The following is a 17,419-nucleotide window of genomic DNA, read 5'->3' on the forward strand; positions in this document are numbered from 1 at the left end:
TTTTCATCTATGTTCTTAGTACAAGTTAATAGGCACATTGAATATGTTGGGTCATCACAATCTCATGATCTCATTTATTATTGTCATGTCACCATCCCTCCATCTCAACTTGTTGGTCCACAAACAGCTGAATTGAAATGGGTGAGATTTTGATTGGAAAAAATAGCAGCACTGAGACCATCAAAACCGGCGAGATTTCAGACCATTTTTGGCATAACACATTGGAATGAGAACTAAAAAGAATAAACAACACCATCCAAGTCAAGAGTGGAGCCAGAGGACCATGGGCAAAAGTAATCAGCAGGAAATAAACGACAGTAGAGACAGAATATTCCCATTCTTGATGAGTACTATAGCTTTCCATTAAGCGGAGCACGTTTTTTCTTTTTATGATGACAAAGCAAGGGAAAGGGAAACAAACAGTACTAATGCACCGATGTTTCTACATATAATACATGGTATAAATGTTAACTACTTTACACAAGGAATTTTGACAAACTTCCCTTGTGTTATTTGTGCATTTCTCGAATTTCCTTTCCTTGAAGTTAGGGGTGGAAATAGGTCAGACGGCTCGTCAGGGGCCTATGGCTTGGCTCGTTAGAGGCTCGGCTCAGCTCAGCTCGTTTATTAAAAAGGCCAGGCTTATGCTTTTTTAAAAGTTTGTTTAACTAAAAAGGGCAGGCCCAAACTATTAAAAAAGCCTATTTGGCCTAACAGGCCGGCCTATTTATATATTATTTGATTTTTTAAAACTGATGTATAGTTTAGTATAAAAGAAAACCCCAAGTCCCTACCCTAACCTAAATTAGAAACGTTACATACATATTCAATTATACAGATTTAGTTTTTGAAATGCAATGATACAGGTTTTTTTATTTGAAAAGAAAGTGCAATGATATATAAAAGGCTTATTAGCCCGCCAGCCTATTCTTTTGATAAAATTGTCTGTTAATAGGCTTTTAAGCAGGCTTGTAGACCAAGCCAGGCCTTAGAAAAAGCCAGGCCAAGCCACAAAATTTGGTCTATTGATAGGCCACAGGCCAGACTTGGGCCACGAAAAGATAATGCAGGCCAGGCCTAGGCCACGTAAAGCTTGGCTCGGCTCGGCCTATTTCCACCCCTACCCCTACTTGAAGTTGAAGTAAACAAACCATGGTTTGTTCTATTCAAAGTTTCAAACAAAGCTTACCCCTTGATAAATTTGGAACGATAAGCAATGAATTGATAGTATGAAATGAAACTATATAATCAAATATCACATTTGACTTGACAGCATCAATAGCGTGTTACGTCTTATCTTAAGCAAATGTAAAGTATATGATAGATAACAATATAAATAAGAAGATAAAACGCGTTTGTTTCCCATTACCATAAGACAACCATGTGATGCGAGTTGCTCCTTTATTACAGCACATATGTCGTGTTCTGTTTTGAGGGTGTTTTGGGAATCAAGAGATCCTACAATGTAACGAGGGAAAGACATTTTGAACTTTGAAGATCCAAAACAAAAGGAAAAAAAATAAAATATGATAAGTGTGGGTTCAGATTTTCATTCAACTCAACCTGAATTCCTCTTGAAGGCAACGTGTTAAAAACATGCTTCTCTCATTAAATTTAATGTGTCAAGTCAAATTTTATCTTCTCTGTTAGTATCTGCCTTAAGTGTGAAATCACATGTACATTAACTCAAACACCAAAATAAACATACAATAAATTAAATACGGATGTATATGATAAAAATTGGGAAGACGGCAGACACATGTTGCCTGGTCATGACAGCAAGTAATGGCTTAACGTGTCAACGACATTGCTCCCAGTTTCCTTAAACTAAATAAAAATTCTTGTATTGATTTCGTCAAAATTCTTCATTAGGCATTCATAGAGTTTAAATTTTCCAATTTTATTACTCTCTATAAATCATAATAAATAATAATAATATACTTATACTCTGTAAATGATTTAACAGCAGTGATGGTATGATAAATTCCTATATACTTAATTTTTTAATAAGATAAAGGCCTATTTTTATGGTTAAAAAAAGCTACTTTGAAGTAAAAAAATCAGAATATTCATTTCAAAAAAATATCAGAATATTACTACACTACACAAAAAATAGTCTTAAAAAAATCTACTGCCATCAATTCAACCCCACTTCTTTCTCAAATCCAATAACCTTCGGACAATTTTGTATTTCTGGTAAGAAGATTTAGCGATATACCCACAAGGTAGTTTAGTTGGCAACGTAAGTTGAGTGCGGAAAGAACTTTATAATCCCTAACATTAAGAGAATGGATGAAAAGTCTTAATTACGACTAAATTTTAAATCCATAATAGTCAACATTTAAAGTGTGACGGACTACCAGAGTTTTTATTAAAAGAAAATTAAGAATGAATTATGAATATGATATGAATGCTCCAATCATGGCCGGTAGTGCTTGAAGTTTTGCTCACGACTAACTACACTTCTCTCTCTCTCCGTGTGCCAGTGTATGTTTTTAAGGTGACAATTGGAGACCACATCTAACTTCTTACACTCTTTGAAGCTTTCAAATACTCTGTTTTCATGTCATGGCTTTCTTATAAGATCACAACTCAGAACACAGATCTCAAACTGAGTGGCATTTAGTTTTTCAAACAGCAGGTACTGTTCCTTTCTCTGAGCTAATGCATTCATGGGGTGCTTTTTTTCCAATAAGAAAATCTACTTTTTGGTTTCTAGTTAAGCTTTTTATGATTGTGATGACTTTCTTGCATATGTAGCGGGTTGATTGATTGCCGAGAATATAGGCGAGACATGTGAAAATATGGGAATTATGAATGATTTTTATGACAATGGACTTCTTTCTAGGATTTGTAGATTTTTTCAAAGGTTAAGCAATGAATGGAACTCAAAGGGATATTTTTTATTTTCTCTACTTTGTTCTTCTTGGAAACCAAGAGTCATCTATGAAGGATTTTGAACTTTTTTCATCAGATATGATCCTTCTGTGAGCTTATTGAGTTAAACATTTTCATCTTAGAAGAGTTTTGGATCTTGAACTTGGGGTTTAAGGAACAAAATGTCCATTAGTTGAGTGTCTGCATCTGTGTACTCTAGATTCAGGTGAATATGATTGCTTTTTAAAGGTTAGTTATATCAGCTTCTTCTTGGTCAGAATCAATTCTAAAACGGATAAGCTACTCACAGAAGCTTCTCCCTAAAATTGATTCTGACTTCATAATCAATTGGAGAAGAGTTTCCTAACATGTAGTTAGATTAAGGAACAGTCTGTTGCTTTTTCCTTGGTATTTCAGAAAAATTCTTCACATTTTCTGTAAATTCTTCAGAAGTTTACTGAGATCTAATGCTTTGCCCTTTGAATCTGTCTGAAACGTTTCGTTACATTATTCTTTTTAATAATAGATTTGAAAAGCTTGGACTTGATTGAGACTTGAATAATGTGTCTTTATTATTTGGTATAGTTCTCTTGAATATTTCTTTCTTTTATCATGGCACTTTGAAGTATTGATTAACAATTTTAACATTCACCTTGATTTTGGTTTAACTCTATTAACTTTTCATTTTGGAATCAATTACAATGCTAATGAAGATCTGATTTGCTAGAGTTTTGAATTTCAGGCTATTCTGATTAGTCTTGCTTTGTCCTCAAATATGGCATCAAAACCATTCAAACAAAGCCGGTCATCTCTTTCAGCAGCTTCTGATGCATCTGAAGCCCAGAAGCCTCCTTTACCTCCAACTGTAACATTTGCCCGAAGAACTTCCTCGGGGCGCTACGTCAATTACTCCAGGGATGATCTTGACAGTGAGCTGGGAAGTGAGCTAGGAAGTACTGATTTCATGAATTACACAGTGCATTTACCACCAACCCCTGATAACCAACCTATGGATTTAACAGTCTCACAGAAAGTTGAGGAGCAATATGTATCAAACTCGCTATTTACCGGAGGATTCAACAGCATGACTAGAGCCCATCTAATGGATAAGGTGACAGAATCTAAAGCAAACCATCCACAGATGGCTGGTGTAAAAGGGTCTTCATGTGCAGTTCCTGGTTGTGATTGTAAAGTGATGAGCGATGAACGCGGTGAGGATATTCTTCCTTGTGAGTGTGATTTTAAGATATGTAGAGACTGCTATATAGATGCAGTGAAAACAGGAGATGGAATGTGCCTAGGATGCAAAGAGCCATATAAGAACACAGAGCTAGATGAAGTGGCTGTGGATAATGGAAGGTCATTTCCACTTCTTCCGCCAAATGGGGGAGTGTCGAAAATGGAGAGGAGATTGTCCTTGATGAAGTCAACAAAATCAGCACTGATGAGAAGTCAAACTGGAGATTTTGATCACAATAGGTGGCTCTTTGAAACAAGGGGTACCTATGGCTATGGAAATGCAATTTGGCCAAAGGAAGGGAATTTTGGAAATGGAAAAGAGGATGGTGATGTTGTTGACCCAACTGAGTTGATGAACAAACCCTGGAGGCCACTTACAAGGAAACTCAAGATACCTGCTGCTATTCTGAGTCCATATCGGTACAAAACCTTTTTGTCTTTGATGCTGTTTACTTTTAAGATAAATTTTTTTTTTGGTTAATGCCATAAATGTTGTTTTTGGTCATACCAAGTTTTCTACTAATCAAACCATGAACTTACCTTTTGTTCTGAATGGCCATTTGGCTTCATTATACCTGACCCTATCGGAATGCAATATTTCATGATTGGGGAATTTTATAATATTTCAAGGTTGTGTTAGGCGTGCAACATTGGATCCACAAAGTGGGTTAGGCCCCTCTCTGGACCTTGTGCATAGCGGGAGCTTTATAGTACCGGGTTTGCCCTTTTTGTGTTAGGCATGCGGCAGCCAACGTAAAATTAGTCGTATATTTAATATGGATCAGCCGACCTCACTTAGTGGGATAAGACTTTTGTTGTGTTGTCTTTTGCAATGATGAGATGATTGGTTTTGATAGAAATGTGCTCTGGACTCTATTTAAATGAATAGCATATAAAGGGGCAAAAAGCATGATTGATGGAGTTTTTCATTTAGATTATTTTGATAGAAGAATGGAAATTGGTTTTGATGTTTGGCTATTGTACCTTAGTTTTGAAGGAACAATATGGTTTCCATCTGTGTATTAGATCCTGATTATGTTTATGCAGTCCTTAACACTGCCAAACTTGCAGTAATATATTAGCTTGTTTAACTTTATAACATTGCCTATAGTTCTATAATGTATTATATTCATGAACATAAAGAATAATGTTCCTTAAACAAAAATCTATGTCTTCTAACAATTGTATTTCTTTCTGTTGCATCTGGTTTTACAGTCTCATCATTTTGGTTCGCTTCGTTATCCTAGTCCTGTTCCTGGAATGGAGGATCAGGCACAAAAATACTGATGCAATCTGGCTATGGGGTATGTCTGTGGTTTGTGAGTTATGGTTTGCTTTTTCTTGGCTTCTGGATCAACTTCCCAAGCTGTGCCCGATAAATCGCTCAACGGATCTTAATGTTCTGAAGGAAAAATTTGAAACACCAAGTCCTACCAATCCTACTGGAAAGTCTGATCTGCCAGGAATAGATATCTTTGTATCTACTGCAGATCCTGAGAAAGAACCACCTCTTGTCACTGCAAACACTATCTTGTCTATTTTAGCTGCTGATTATCCAGTTGAGAAGCTTTCTTGCTATGTTTCTGATGATGGAGGTGCACTTCTAACTTTTGAGGCAATGGCTGAAGCTGCCAGTTTTGCTAATGTATGGGTTCCATTCTGTCGTAAACATGATATAGAGCCTAGAAATCCTGAATCATATTTCAGCTTGAAGCGAGACCCTTACAAGAACAAAGTGAAACCAGATTTTGTGAAGGATCGTAGACGGGTGAAGCGCGAGTATGATGAGTTCAAGGTCAGAATCAATGGTTTGCCTGACTCTATTCGCCGCCGGTCAGATGCCTTTCACGCAAGAGAGGAAATCAAGGCCATGAAACTTCAGAGACAGAACAAGGAAGATGAACCTATAGAAGCTGTAAAGATTCCAAAAGCAACATGGATGGCTGATGGAACTCATTGGCCAGGGACTTGGTTGAACTCCTCAGCTGAGCATTCTAAGGGTGACCATGCTGGTATAATTCAGGTACTGAGGCTGTGTTTGAAAGAGTTTATTTGAGTTTACTTATAGTAAAAACACTTATGCAAGTGTTTGGATAAACTTATGAACATAATTTATGATCTGCCTACAAGCTCTTTTGGGATTATTTTCATAAGTTTCTCATAATAGCTTATGAATAAGCACTTATACATACCTAAAACAGTTTTGAGCTTAAGTTCAATAAACTTCTCAAAGAAGCTTATGAATATGTGATTAGTGCTTATTGTCATAATCACTTAATTAAGTTGTTTACCTAAATATACTCAAGTGTATGTTAGGTTTAGCATTGGAGCCAGTCCAAAACCATGATGTTAGCAAAAACTCTTGTCCATTAGCTTTTGCTCAGACCATGTTGTTAGGATTCTTGGGATTCCCAATGTAAAGTCAAACTCACTATAAGTGCATATTTGGTTCCACGGTTTGCACAGAATCCAAAACACATTTAAGCTAAGACTTGTGGCTTCTAACAAGAAGTGATTCAAGAGCATTTCACCTTGGAACCAAACATGTTATAAGTAGTTTTTGTAGGAGTAATATCCAAGTGTGAAGATGAGAGTAAATAACTCATATTTGATGAATGATACAGGTGATGTTGAAACCTCCTAGTGATGAACCTCTTCTTGGAAATGATGATGATACAAAGCTCATTGACCTGACTGATATTGATATCCGTCTTCCCCTTCTTGTCTACGTTTCTAGAGAGAAACGTCCAGGCTATGATCACAACAAAAAAGCAGGTGCCATGAATGCCTTGGTCAGAGCCTCAGCCATCATGTCCAATGGTCCTTTTATACTCAACCTTGACTGTGACCACTACATCTACAACTCGAAGGCAATGAGGGAAGGCATGTGCTTTATGATGGACCGTGGTGGCGACCGCCTTTGCTACGTTCAGTTCCCACAGAGGTTTGAAGGGATTGATCCCTCTGATAGATATGCTAATCACAACACTGTCTTCTTTGATGTAAACATGAGAGCCCTTGATGGTCTTCAAGGGCCAGTGTATGTAGGAACTGGTTGTCTTTTCAGAAGGGTTGCCCTTTATGGATTCGATCCTCCCCGAGCAAAAGAACACCATCCAGGTTTCTGCAGTTGCTGTTTTGGAAGGCGCAAGAGAATTGCTAGCCACAACACTGAAGAGAACCGAGCGCTGAGGATGGGTGATGATGACTCTGAGGATGAAGAAATGAACCTGTCAACGTTCCCTAAGAAGTTTGGGAACTCAACTTTCCTCATTGAATCAATCCCAGTGGCAGAGTTCCAAGGCAGGCCACTCGCTGATCACCCTGCTGTGAAAAATGGGCGCCCTCCCGGTGCTCTCACCATACCCCGCGAGCTTCTTGATGCAGCAACCGTGGCAGAGGCCATCAGTGTGATCTCATGTTGGTATGAGGACAAGACTGAGTGGGGGCAGCGCGTCGGATGGATCTACGGATCAGTCACTGAGGATGTTGTCACCGGTTATAGAATGCACAACCGAGGATGGAAATCAGTTTACTGTGTGACAAAGCGTGATGCTTTTCGCGGTACTGCTCCCATCAACCTCACTGATAGGCTGCATCAAGTTCTTAGGTGGGCTACAGGTTCAGTTGAGATATTCTTCTCCAGAAACAATGCATTTCTTGCAAGCCCCAGAATGAAAATCCTTCAAAGAATAGCATACCTTAATGTTGGAATCTATCCATTCACTTCTTTTTTCCTCATTGTCTACTGCTTCCTCCCTGCACTTTCCCTCTTCTCAGGCCAGTTCATTGTTCAAACACTCAGCGTCACTTTTCTCTCTTATCTATTAGGCATCACAGTGACACTGTGCATACTTGCTGTGCTTGAGATTAAATGGTCAGGGATTCAGCTTGAAGAATGGTGGAGGAATGAGCAGTTTTGGTTGATTGGAGGGACCAGTGCTCATTTAGCTGCTGTGCTTCAAGGACTGCTCAAAGTGATAGCAGGCATTGAAATCTCCTTCACCTTGACCTCAAAATCTGGTGGTGATGATGTCGATGACGAGTTTGCTGATCTCTATGTTTTCAAGTGGACATCGCTCATGATACCACCCATCACAATCATGATGGTTAACTTGATAGCAATTGCAGTCGGAGTGAGCAGGACCATATACAGCACCATACCTCAGTGGAGCCGTTTGCTAGGTGGTGTTTTCTTCAGCTTTTGGGTGCTGACTCATCTCTACCCTTTTGCTAAAGGTTTGATGGGAAGAAGAGGGAGGACACCTACCATTGTTTATGTGTGGTCAGGTCTCATAGCAATCACAATATCACTCCTTTGGGTTGCAATCAATCCCCCTCAAGGTGCCAACGAGATAGGTGGTTCATTCCAGTTCCCATGATAGCTCATTCTTTTTGTCATATGACAATTTCTTTCTTTTGTTTTTTGTGTAAAATTCTTTTTCCCTCTTAAGTCATCAACATGATGATAATAGTGAATGGACCTAAATATTACTCTGTTTATTGAGCTTATGAATTTTGTTCAGATAGTGAATCCCTGGAATCAGGAACGTTTGATGGTGAATTGAGATAACTTTCTTATTCCAAGGCTTTTTGTTGTCTCTGGTCTATCTGCTCATGATGTCTCTTTTGGAAGGTCTTCAATTAAACTATCAAATTCTTGGTTCTATGTAGACTTTGTTTCTAATGTTTCCTAGGCAAAGATATATCAATCACATTGTTAGTACTATGATATTGGTAATGCAATTCAAAACAATTGTCATATTATCATATATGTAGTCCATATATATGTGCAATGTATCCTAACGAACATGCTTTCATGAAATGTTATAAAATGTGACAATATTTTAAAGTAAACAACATGTTTTCTTTCAAATTCTGTTGGCAAATATATTAGAATTTTATTTCTTAATATCATTGACCAAATTTAGTTGAATAATCCTTGTTGCACTATTCTGCGAATCACACCACCTGCGTAGGGACAAAGAATGAGATTGGAAGTGTAAAACTGGTAATAGCCATAACTGAAAATTGTATAGTTTAAAGTGATATTGGAGTAGATATATATTATTTATAAACCATGCTGGGCTAGCCCACATTATACATGCTTCAAGATTTTCACACAAATCGCTTGGTTTTGAACTAGACTTGGTCCTCTGACCATCACAAGTCACAGCAACACCTTCATAGTATCCTCTTCCAACTACCTCCCTCTTTTGCTTACATGCATATATAAGAATGACACTCTTTTCTATCTCCAATTCATTCTTCAATCTCTTCACCCCTAGCTCTCCTTATACAATCCTCAAAAAAAAGCTCTCAGTTGTTCAGTTGCTTTTCTTCAATCTATTTTGGTTCCAAAATTAAAGCAACAATTTGTATTAACACACTTGCATTCTCTCAAATTAGAAATCAATTCACAAATAGTTCAAATTTTTTCCACACTCAAACACCTCACATACACATTCATCATATTTATCAGTTCCATTTCATTTTTTATTAAAGTGTGTTAATATTTTGAATTTACCAAACACTCTCGACTTTTAGACACCCAAACAACATTAACACTATTTTTTGTCTTCATCTTTCTTCCTATCTCATCACATTTTTCTTTTATCTCACATTTTCTCTTCTTTCCCATCATATTATTTTATTTTTATTCTTTATTTTTGTGAAATTTGAGTAAAAACTAACTATTTTGTAAACATTTTCTATTCACAAAACAAAACCATGATGTCAGAAGCTTCTTCTGTGAACACCAAACAGAACACAGAATTATATGGGCCCACCACTCCAACTAGGCTAAACCTCTCAAATCCCCAAACTACCCACATCTTTAGATCAAAATTACCAGACATACCCATCCCTTCCAACCTCCCACTCCACGCCTACTGCTTCCAAAAACTCCCGGAGCTCGCCGACCGGCCATGCCTCATCTCCGCCGGCAGAACCTTCACCTACGCCGAAACTCACCTCCAATGCCGGAAACTCGCCGCCGGTCTCTCCAACCTCGGCATCACCAAAGGCGACGTCATCATGATCCTCCTCCCAAACTCCCCGGAGTTCGTCTTCTCCTTCATGGCGGCCTCCATGCTCGGCGCCGTCGCCACCACCGCCAATCCATTCTACACCACCGCCGAAATTTTGAAGCAAATAACCGCTTCCAAAGCAAAGCTCGTGATCACGCGGTCCACGCACGTGGACAAGCTCCCCAAGGAGGCTCTAACGGCCGTGATAACCGTCGATGACCCGCCGGAGAACTGCTTACGTTTCTCGGAGGTTTCGGAGGCGGAGGAGTATGAGTTGCTGGAGGCGGAGATCACGGCGGACGATGCGGTGGCGCTGCCGTTTTCGTCGGGGACGACAGGGTTGGCGAAGGGGGTGATTCTGACACACAAAAGCCTCGTGACGAGCGTGGCGCAGCAGGTGGACGGAGAGAATCCGAACCTGTACCTGAGCGAAAACGACGTCGTGCTGTGCGTGCTGCCGTTGTTTCACATATTCTCGATGCACAGCGTGATGATGTGCGCGCTGAGGGCGGGGAGCGCGATCATGGTGGTGGAGAGGTTCGAGATTAAGGCTCTGCTGGAGGGGATAGAGAGGGAGAGAGTGACGGTGGCGATGGTAGTGCCGCCGATGGTGGTGGCGCTGGCGAAGGACCCGAGGGTGGAGGAGTATGACCTCAGCTCCATACGGTTGGTGATGTCAGGGGCTGCGCCGCTGGGGAAGGACCTGGAGGATGCTCTCCGGAGCCGGTTGCCTCGCGCAGTTTTGGGACAGGTGAGCGACCGAACCCTAATTTGTTATTGCACTAATTCATCCACAATGGTCGAATCCGAAACCTAAAAATAAAAAATTTCAAAATGACAATAGCAAGACAAGTTAAAAAAAAAAAGACAATAGCAAAACTCGAATTTAAGACCTCACTTAAAAAATTGAAATTGAAAGTTTTTAATTGATATGTAATGTGATGTGAAGGGTTATGGGATGACAGAGGCGGGGCCGGTTTTGTCAATGTGTTTGGGGTTTGCGAAGCAGCCGTTTCCAACGAAGCCAGGGTCGTGCGGCACGGTGGTGAGGAATGCTGAGTTGAAGGTGATTGACCCTGATAGTGGTTGCTCCGTTCCTCGTAACCGCTCCGGCGAGATTTGCATCCGTGGCCAACAAATCATGAAAGGATACCTGAATGATGAGAAGGCCACTGCAGCAACTATTGATGCACAAGGTTGGCTTCACACTGGTGACATTGGTTATGTAGATGATGATGATGAGATTTTCATTGTTGATAGGGTTAAGGAACTCATCAAATTCAAAGGTTTCCAGGTATATAATTAACTTTACAATCCACATTGGAAAAAAGAAAAAAAAAAAAAAAAACTTGTAATTGATTGTTCATAGTTGTATTTGTTGTATCTATTAGGTGCCTCCTGCAGAACTTGAAGGTCTTCTTATGAGCCACCCTTTCATTGCAGATGCAGCTGTTGTTCCGTAAGTATAAATCATTTTTGAGTTTTAAATTTATTTAGCATAAGTAATTAACTTTCTGATTGCATGGAATGCAGGAAAATGGATGATGTTGCAGGTGAAGTTCCTGTTGCTTTTGTTGTGGTGAGTTTTGATCTTACTGAAGAGGCTGTAAAAGAGTTTATAGCTAAACAGGTAAAAGATTTGATACTGATCATGCGTGATGAGTGATCAAATGCATGAAACATGAATTCAATTTCAGTAAGATGTGATATGTGATATTTAACTATTGTGATTTCTGAACAGGTGGTGTTTTACAAAAGACTACACAAAGTGTACTTTGTTGATGCAATTCCAAAGTCTCCATCTGGAAAGATATTAAGAAGAGAGCTCAGAGCAAAGCTTGAGAGGATCACCTAGCAAGCTAGTTCTTTATTGTGTGATAATAGGTTAAGATCAGTTGAACTATTTTTTTACTTTCTTAATTGTTCCGAATTAATGGTTCCCAAATCTAGTTGCGTGAGCCCGATTTATGTCAAAATTTGTTAACACCTTGACATTTTCAATGTGAAAATACTGCTTACTGCTTCCTCTTTTTTCCTCCTTTATTTCCTTCCTACAATGCTTCACATGTCATTTCAGCTACAAAGTTTACTTGACTATGACTAGATTAAGGGATTAAAGTTTTTTTTAGAAGGAAGGGATTAAAGTTATTTCGGCATGTCATTTTAGCTAACTTAAAATTTATTTGACTTGTTTAAAAGTGTTTGGTAAAGAAACTTATTTCAATAGCTTAAAGTTTTTTCAATAAGCTATTTGAGGTAGCTTAGAGCTTAAAACTTAAAGCTTTTTTTTTTGGTAAAAAAAACTTAAAGCTTATTGAATTTACTCTCATTTTAATAAAATTCTATAATTACCCTTTTTGTATCTATAAAAACACTAAACTCTAATTATTTTTATTTTGAAATATTTTATTACTATTCAAATTATATTTTAAATTAAAATATAAAGGTCTTCCTCTTGTCAAAAAAAATATAAAATGTATAGTTACTGTTTTTTTTTAAGAAATATAAAGTTACTGTTTATTCTATTTAAATTAATAAAAAAATGAAAATAAATATTAATATTATGCTTTTGAGATGATAAATAATTTGAACTAAATTAAAATATTTAATTGAAAACTATTTTAATTTTATTATCATATAGGTATTGATGTGTAAATAAAATAATGTTAAATATAAAAAGAATTATACTAGTATGTGTTAGTAAATAAAATTAATTGCCTTGATGAAATTGAGATGTTATAAGAAGAAAATGTAAACACTCAAAATAACATAAAAAAAATTCTTCAAAACACAAGCTCGCTGGAGCTTTCTTCTTGTTGTTTTAACTCTCACCGACTTGTTATTGGTACAATTGATTGACAACTATTTATATTATTGGAACATGCACATTTTTAGCTTCGCTAAGCCATGTCCAACCAACCTTGAAGGCTATCCTTGAAACTAGCTGCTACGTTTTCTCCCTTAAACTATTAGAGAACATCCACTCTTAAACTTGGGATCATCATACCAAGCATGTTCTTCAACTTCAAGAACGTATTTACTTTGAGTGGCTTTATGAGAACCTCTCTATTTGATCTTCCAAAGTGCAATACTCAACCACAATTAATAGTGTGATGCTTGATGTCAATATGTTTGCTACGAATATGAAATATTGGATTCTTTGTTAAAGCAATCGTTGATTTGTTGTCGAAGAATACCTTCGTTGGACCATCTTGTTAATGTTGCAACTCCTTCAATATTCTTCGCAACCAAATTGTTTGAGTAGCACAATTTGTTTCTGCTATGTACTATGTGAACCCAATTCTTGTCAAAATTTGTTAACACCTTTGACATTTTCAATCTGAAATACTGCTTCCACTTTGGCACATGGACTATGGAATTGCCTTAGTTATTGCCTTTGAGGCAACTAAATCCCTACAATTGGGCTAATTTCCAGTTCACAAAACTGTCAATGATAATTGATAAACTAATAATATAAATATGCATTGCTTATAACATCATTTCATAGCCCAACAGCAGCAACAAGTTATTCATTTGTATGGATTCACTATGGTATGTGTTGCTCCTTCTGTTGACTTGTATCATTGTTCATGCTCTCCTTTTCCATTTTGCAAAAAACAACAAACCCAACAACTACAAGCTTCCACCAGGACCTTCCCCTCTTCCCATCATTGGAAACCTCCTTGAACTTGGCAAAAACCCCCACCAATCCTCTGCTAACCTTGCCAAGTTATATGGTCCAATAATGACATTAAAATTGGGACAATTGACCACCATTGTGATCTCTTCAGCTGACATGGCCAAAGAGGTGCTCCAAACCCATGATAAGTTCTTGTCCAACCGCACCGTCCCGGAGGCTGCATCAGTTCACAATCACCATCATCATAGCATGGCCTTCATGCCCATCACACCCCTTTGGAGGACCCTTAGGAAGATATGCAACAATCAACTATTCTCTAACACGGTATTGGGTACAAGCCAAGATCTTAGGCACAAGCAACTTCAAGAACTCCTCAGTGAAATCCACCAATGCAGCATGAGCGGTGAAGCTGTTGATATTGGAAGAGTAGCTTTCAAGACCACAATTAATTTGTTATCAAAGACAATTTTTTCTCACTCTATAGGTAAACCGAGACGAAACCCCAAAAAAAAATTTACAGCATATAGATACTACATTTCAATGTCATTTTACTAAGAAAATTGTTTCTCTGCCCCATTTTCATTACACTTTGTGTCCGTTCGTTCCTGCAGGTAAAGTTGGAGAGTTAAAGGAGTTAGTGGCGAATATCATGAGAGAGGGTGGAAAACCAAACTTGGCAGACTATTTCCCTGCCTTGAAGATGGTTGATCCGCAGGGCATTCGAAGTCGTAATACTGTTAATGCTGGAAAGGTGTTAGAAGTCTTCGATCACTTGATTAACCAACGGAAGAAGCTCAGATCGGAAACAGGTTTTGACCCCAACAGTGACATGTTAGAAACATTGCTAAACATGTCTCATGAGAATAGCCAAGAGGTGGAAAAAATAAATATTCAACATTTAATGATGGTATTTTCTCTCATCCATTAATTTCTCTGTATTCCAATCACAATTATAAAGATTGTTATTTTAATCTCTGGGTTCATTTTACAACAACAATATGATTATATTAAGAGTTGTTTGATTTGATTATTAGACCCTATTTGTTGCTGGAACTGATACAATGACATCCACATTGGAATGGGCAATGACTGAGCTACTATGCAATCCAACAACAATGTCAAAAGCTAAAAAGGAGCTTGAAGAAACCATTGGAAAGGGTAACCCTATTGAAGAAACAGACATTGTTAAACTACCCTATCTACAAGCAATAGTGAAAGAGACATTTCGTTTACACCCTGCAGTGCCATTCTTAATCCCTAGAAAAGCTGATACTAATGTAGAACTCAATGGCTACACCATCCCAAAAGGTTCACAAATCCTCATCAATGTGTGGGCCATTGGAAGGGATTCAAGTACATGGAATGACCCACATTTGTTTTCACCAGAGAGGTTCATGGGATCAGACATTGATGTTAAAGGGAGACACTTTGAGTTGATACCATTTGGTGGTGGAAGAAGAATGTGCCCTGGGTTACCATATGCTATGAGAGTGTTGTTGTTGACGTTAGGTTCATTGATTAATGTTTTTGATTGGAGGCTTGAAAATGATATGAGACCTGAGGATATCGATATGGAAGAAGAATTTGGAGTAGCCTTGCAAAAGTCTATGCCTCTCAGAGCTATTCCAATCAAAGTGAAAAGTTAATGTGTGACAAAATAAAAATTGTAATGTGTATCTTTTCTAGTGGGTACAATGATTTTTCTTTTCACTTGTTATAAGTTGTTTTTTTTTTAACAATTCATGCAATATATTAAACTTGTGGCATAGAAGGCAAAATATATGCAGTTACAAGAGCGTCAACCTCAAAAGGAACCTCATCTATCCACACACATCTTGCGTAAGAGGAGACATTTCTAGATAGAAAGTCTACCACAACGTTGTCAGTACGGCGAACAAAACAAGAGAAATAAAATCCAAAGAACAGCAAAAGTGAAAGCAATCACCAAGTATAATAGATAAATAATTTCTTTCATCCGGAGGTTTTTTCACAATTGAAAAAGCTTAAGACAGTCTGCCTCAAAGCAAACCCGCCTGATTTTTCTTTTCACTTGTTAGAAGTTCTTTTTATTATTGCTTTTCTCGATTAAATGTTGATCATTTAATTATGAAAAATAATACTCCAAAGATTAGTTCAAAATTATTGAATTTCCTGAACTAGTATTTTTTTACTATATTAGAAGAAAGAATTGGTAAAATTTTAATAAATAAACAAACTCAGAAGGTAAAGCTTTTCCCACTAATGATAGCTCAAGTTGTAAGATCTATGAGACATATGAGTTGGATGAGGAAGTACAAAGATCAATTTCTAGATGGTGCGATTTATCTTTACAATGTAAAAAAAAGGGTGAAATCTAGATTCTAAAAGCAGAATTTTAAATTTATAAAAAGATAATAAAAACTCTTCAAAATGATTAAAAATAAAATTGGTGTATATTATAAAATATTATGAATAAACAAGTCATAATATCTTTTTTTTTTTTGAATGGTCAATGCATAATATCTTACTTGGCAATTGACATAGTGAACTCAGGTGAGTGGAAACCAATCAGGATTGCTTCTAAGGGCCCTCCTATCTCTCACCTATTTTTTGCAGATGATGTTTTGTTGTTCTGTCAGGCTACAACGAGACAAGTCCAGTTAGTGGCTGACACTCTGAAGGCCTTTTGTGATAGCTCGGGTCTAAAGATTAACATAAGCAAATCCAAAGCGATATCTTCTAGAGGTGTTTGCTCCACGGTTCGGGATGAAATCCGGCAAATTGCTCCGATTCCTTTTGTTCGTGACCTCGGAAAGTACTTGGGATTCCCTCTTTCAGGGGGGAGGATGTCCAGGGGAAAATTTAACTATCTTCTTGAGAACATCACAAGAAAGTTAGCCTCTTGGAAAACTAATCTTCTTAATCTCGCAGGGAGAGTTTGTCTCACAAAGTCAGTAATGGCTTCAATACCTACCTACACAATGCAAGTGTTTTGGCTTCCTAGGAGCATCACTAATAGCATCAATCAGGCCATGCGTCGGTTCATTTGGTCCAAAGGGAATGGCAATCGAGGTTGGCATCTAGTGAAGTGGAAAACTATCACCAAGAATAAGGAAAATGGTGGACTGGGTGTGAAAGATATGGGTGACCAAAACACAGCCCTCCTTGGTAAGTCAATTTGGCATCTCTTGACTGATTCTAACAAGTTGTGGGTTCAAGCTCTTAGCCATAAGTACCTTCAAGGGAACTCTATCATTTCTGTCCCTTGCCGGAACAATGCCTCCCCCGTTTGGAAGAGCATCATCAAAACCCGTGACCAGCTTAAAGCGGGATTTCATTTCAGATTGGGATCGGGGGACACCTCGATTTGGTACAGCAACTGGTCTGGTGAAGGGAATTTGGGAGAGCTGCTTCCATTTGTTCATATTACGGATACCAAGTTATGCTTGCGTGATGTGGTCGTTAACAACCAGTGGAACTTTGACAAGTTGTATACGTGGTTTCCCGATGAGCTAAAAGCCTATTTCTCTAGGGTGACTCCTCATCTGAACCCTGCTGCAGCTGATAACTGGACTTGGAACCATACTAATGATGGAAGGTACACCGTAAGGGAGGGGTATCGTTGGCTTCGGGATCGCACACCATTGCCAGCAGC

The 17,419-nt window shown here is 38.1% G+C and overlaps 3 protein-coding genes across 6 annotated transcripts; all 3 read left to right on the forward strand.

Moving 5' to 3' along the window:
• Positions 1–2,434: 2,434 nt before the first annotated feature.
• Positions 2,435–8,703, forward strand: LOC130747830 (cellulose synthase-like protein D3). Of its 4 annotated transcripts, none has more exons than XM_057600875.1 (4): positions 2,435–2,641; positions 3,605–4,536; positions 5,332–6,139; positions 6,741–8,703. In XM_057600875.1, exons 2-4 carry the CDS (start codon positions 3,653–3,655, stop codon positions 8,496–8,498), a joined length of 3,450 nt encoding a protein of 1,149 aa, XP_057456858.1. In that variant the 5' UTR covers positions 2,435–2,641; positions 3,605–3,652; the 3' UTR covers positions 8,499–8,703. The 4 variants fall into 4 exon arrangements, with proteins under 4 accessions (XP_057456858.1, XP_057456856.1, XP_057456859.1 ...); XM_057600873.1 differs by having other exon boundaries at positions 3,620–4,536; XM_057600876.1 differs by lacking the exon at positions 2,435–2,641 and adding an exon at positions 2,856–3,126 and having other exon boundaries at positions 3,620–4,536.
• Positions 8,704–9,707: 1,004 nt separating this feature from the next.
• LOC130747831 (4-coumarate--CoA ligase 2-like) lies at positions 9,708–12,168 on the forward strand. Its single transcript, XM_057600877.1, has 5 exons — positions 9,708–10,896; positions 11,095–11,439; positions 11,537–11,604; positions 11,679–11,775; positions 11,887–12,168. The coding sequence occupies exons 1-5, from the start codon at positions 9,847–9,849 to the stop codon at positions 11,998–12,000; spliced, it is 1,674 nt and encodes a 557-aa protein (XP_057456860.1). The 5' UTR covers positions 9,708–9,846; the 3' UTR covers positions 12,001–12,168.
• A 961-nt stretch (positions 12,169–13,129) lies between these two features.
• LOC130747832 (geraniol 8-hydroxylase-like) lies at positions 13,130–15,542 on the forward strand. Its single transcript, XM_057600878.1, has 3 exons — positions 13,130–14,269; positions 14,397–14,692; positions 14,820–15,542. Exons 1-3 carry the CDS (start codon positions 13,684–13,686, stop codon positions 15,429–15,431), a joined length of 1,494 nt encoding a protein of 497 aa, XP_057456861.1. The 5' UTR covers positions 13,130–13,683; the 3' UTR covers positions 15,432–15,542.
• The last annotated feature ends 1,877 nt before the right edge of the window (positions 15,543–17,419 follow it).

This window comes from Lotus japonicus, chromosome 3 (assembly GCF_012489685.1).
Source record: "Lotus japonicus ecotype B-129 chromosome 3, LjGifu_v1.2".
NCBI lineage: Eukaryota > Viridiplantae > Streptophyta > Magnoliopsida > Fabales > Fabaceae > Lotus > Lotus japonicus.

What these genes read in the sequence shown, in the direction of transcription:
- LOC130747830 (XM_057600875.1), top strand. Translation starts at nt 3,653, where the DNA reads ATGGCATCAAAACCATTCAAACAAAGCCGGTCATCTCTTTCAGCAGCT. An exon ending in GCTATTCTGAGTCCATATCG is followed by an intron (nt 4,537 to 5,331) that starts GTACAAAACCTT and finishes CTGGTTTTACAG; the next exon opens with TCTCATCATTTTGGTTCGCT. An exon ending in ACCATGCTGGTATAATTCAG is followed by an intron (nt 6,140 to 6,740) that starts GTACTGAGGCTG and finishes TGAATGATACAG; the next exon opens with GTGATGTTGAAACCTCCTAG.
- LOC130747831 (XM_057600877.1), top strand. Translation starts at nt 9,847, where the DNA reads ATGATGTCAGAAGCTTCTTCTGTGAACACCAAACAGAACACAGAATTA. An exon ending in CTCGCGCAGTTTTGGGACAG is followed by an intron (nt 10,897 to 11,094) that starts GTGAGCGACCGA and finishes TGTGATGTGAAG; the next exon opens with GGTTATGGGATGACAGAGGC. An exon ending in GCAGATGCAGCTGTTGTTCC is followed by an intron (nt 11,605 to 11,678) that starts GTAAGTATAAAT and finishes CATGGAATGCAG; the next exon opens with GAAAATGGATGATGTTGCAG.
- LOC130747832 (XM_057600878.1), top strand. Translation starts at nt 13,684, where the DNA reads ATGGATTCACTATGGTATGTGTTGCTCCTTCTGTTGACTTGTATCATT. An exon ending in AATTTTTTCTCACTCTATAG is followed by an intron (nt 14,270 to 14,396) that starts GTAAACCGAGAC and finishes TCGTTCCTGCAG; the next exon opens with GTAAAGTTGGAGAGTTAAAG. An exon ending in ATATTCAACATTTAATGATG is followed by an intron (nt 14,693 to 14,819) that starts GTATTTTCTCTC and finishes TTTGATTATTAG; the next exon opens with ACCCTATTTGTTGCTGGAAC.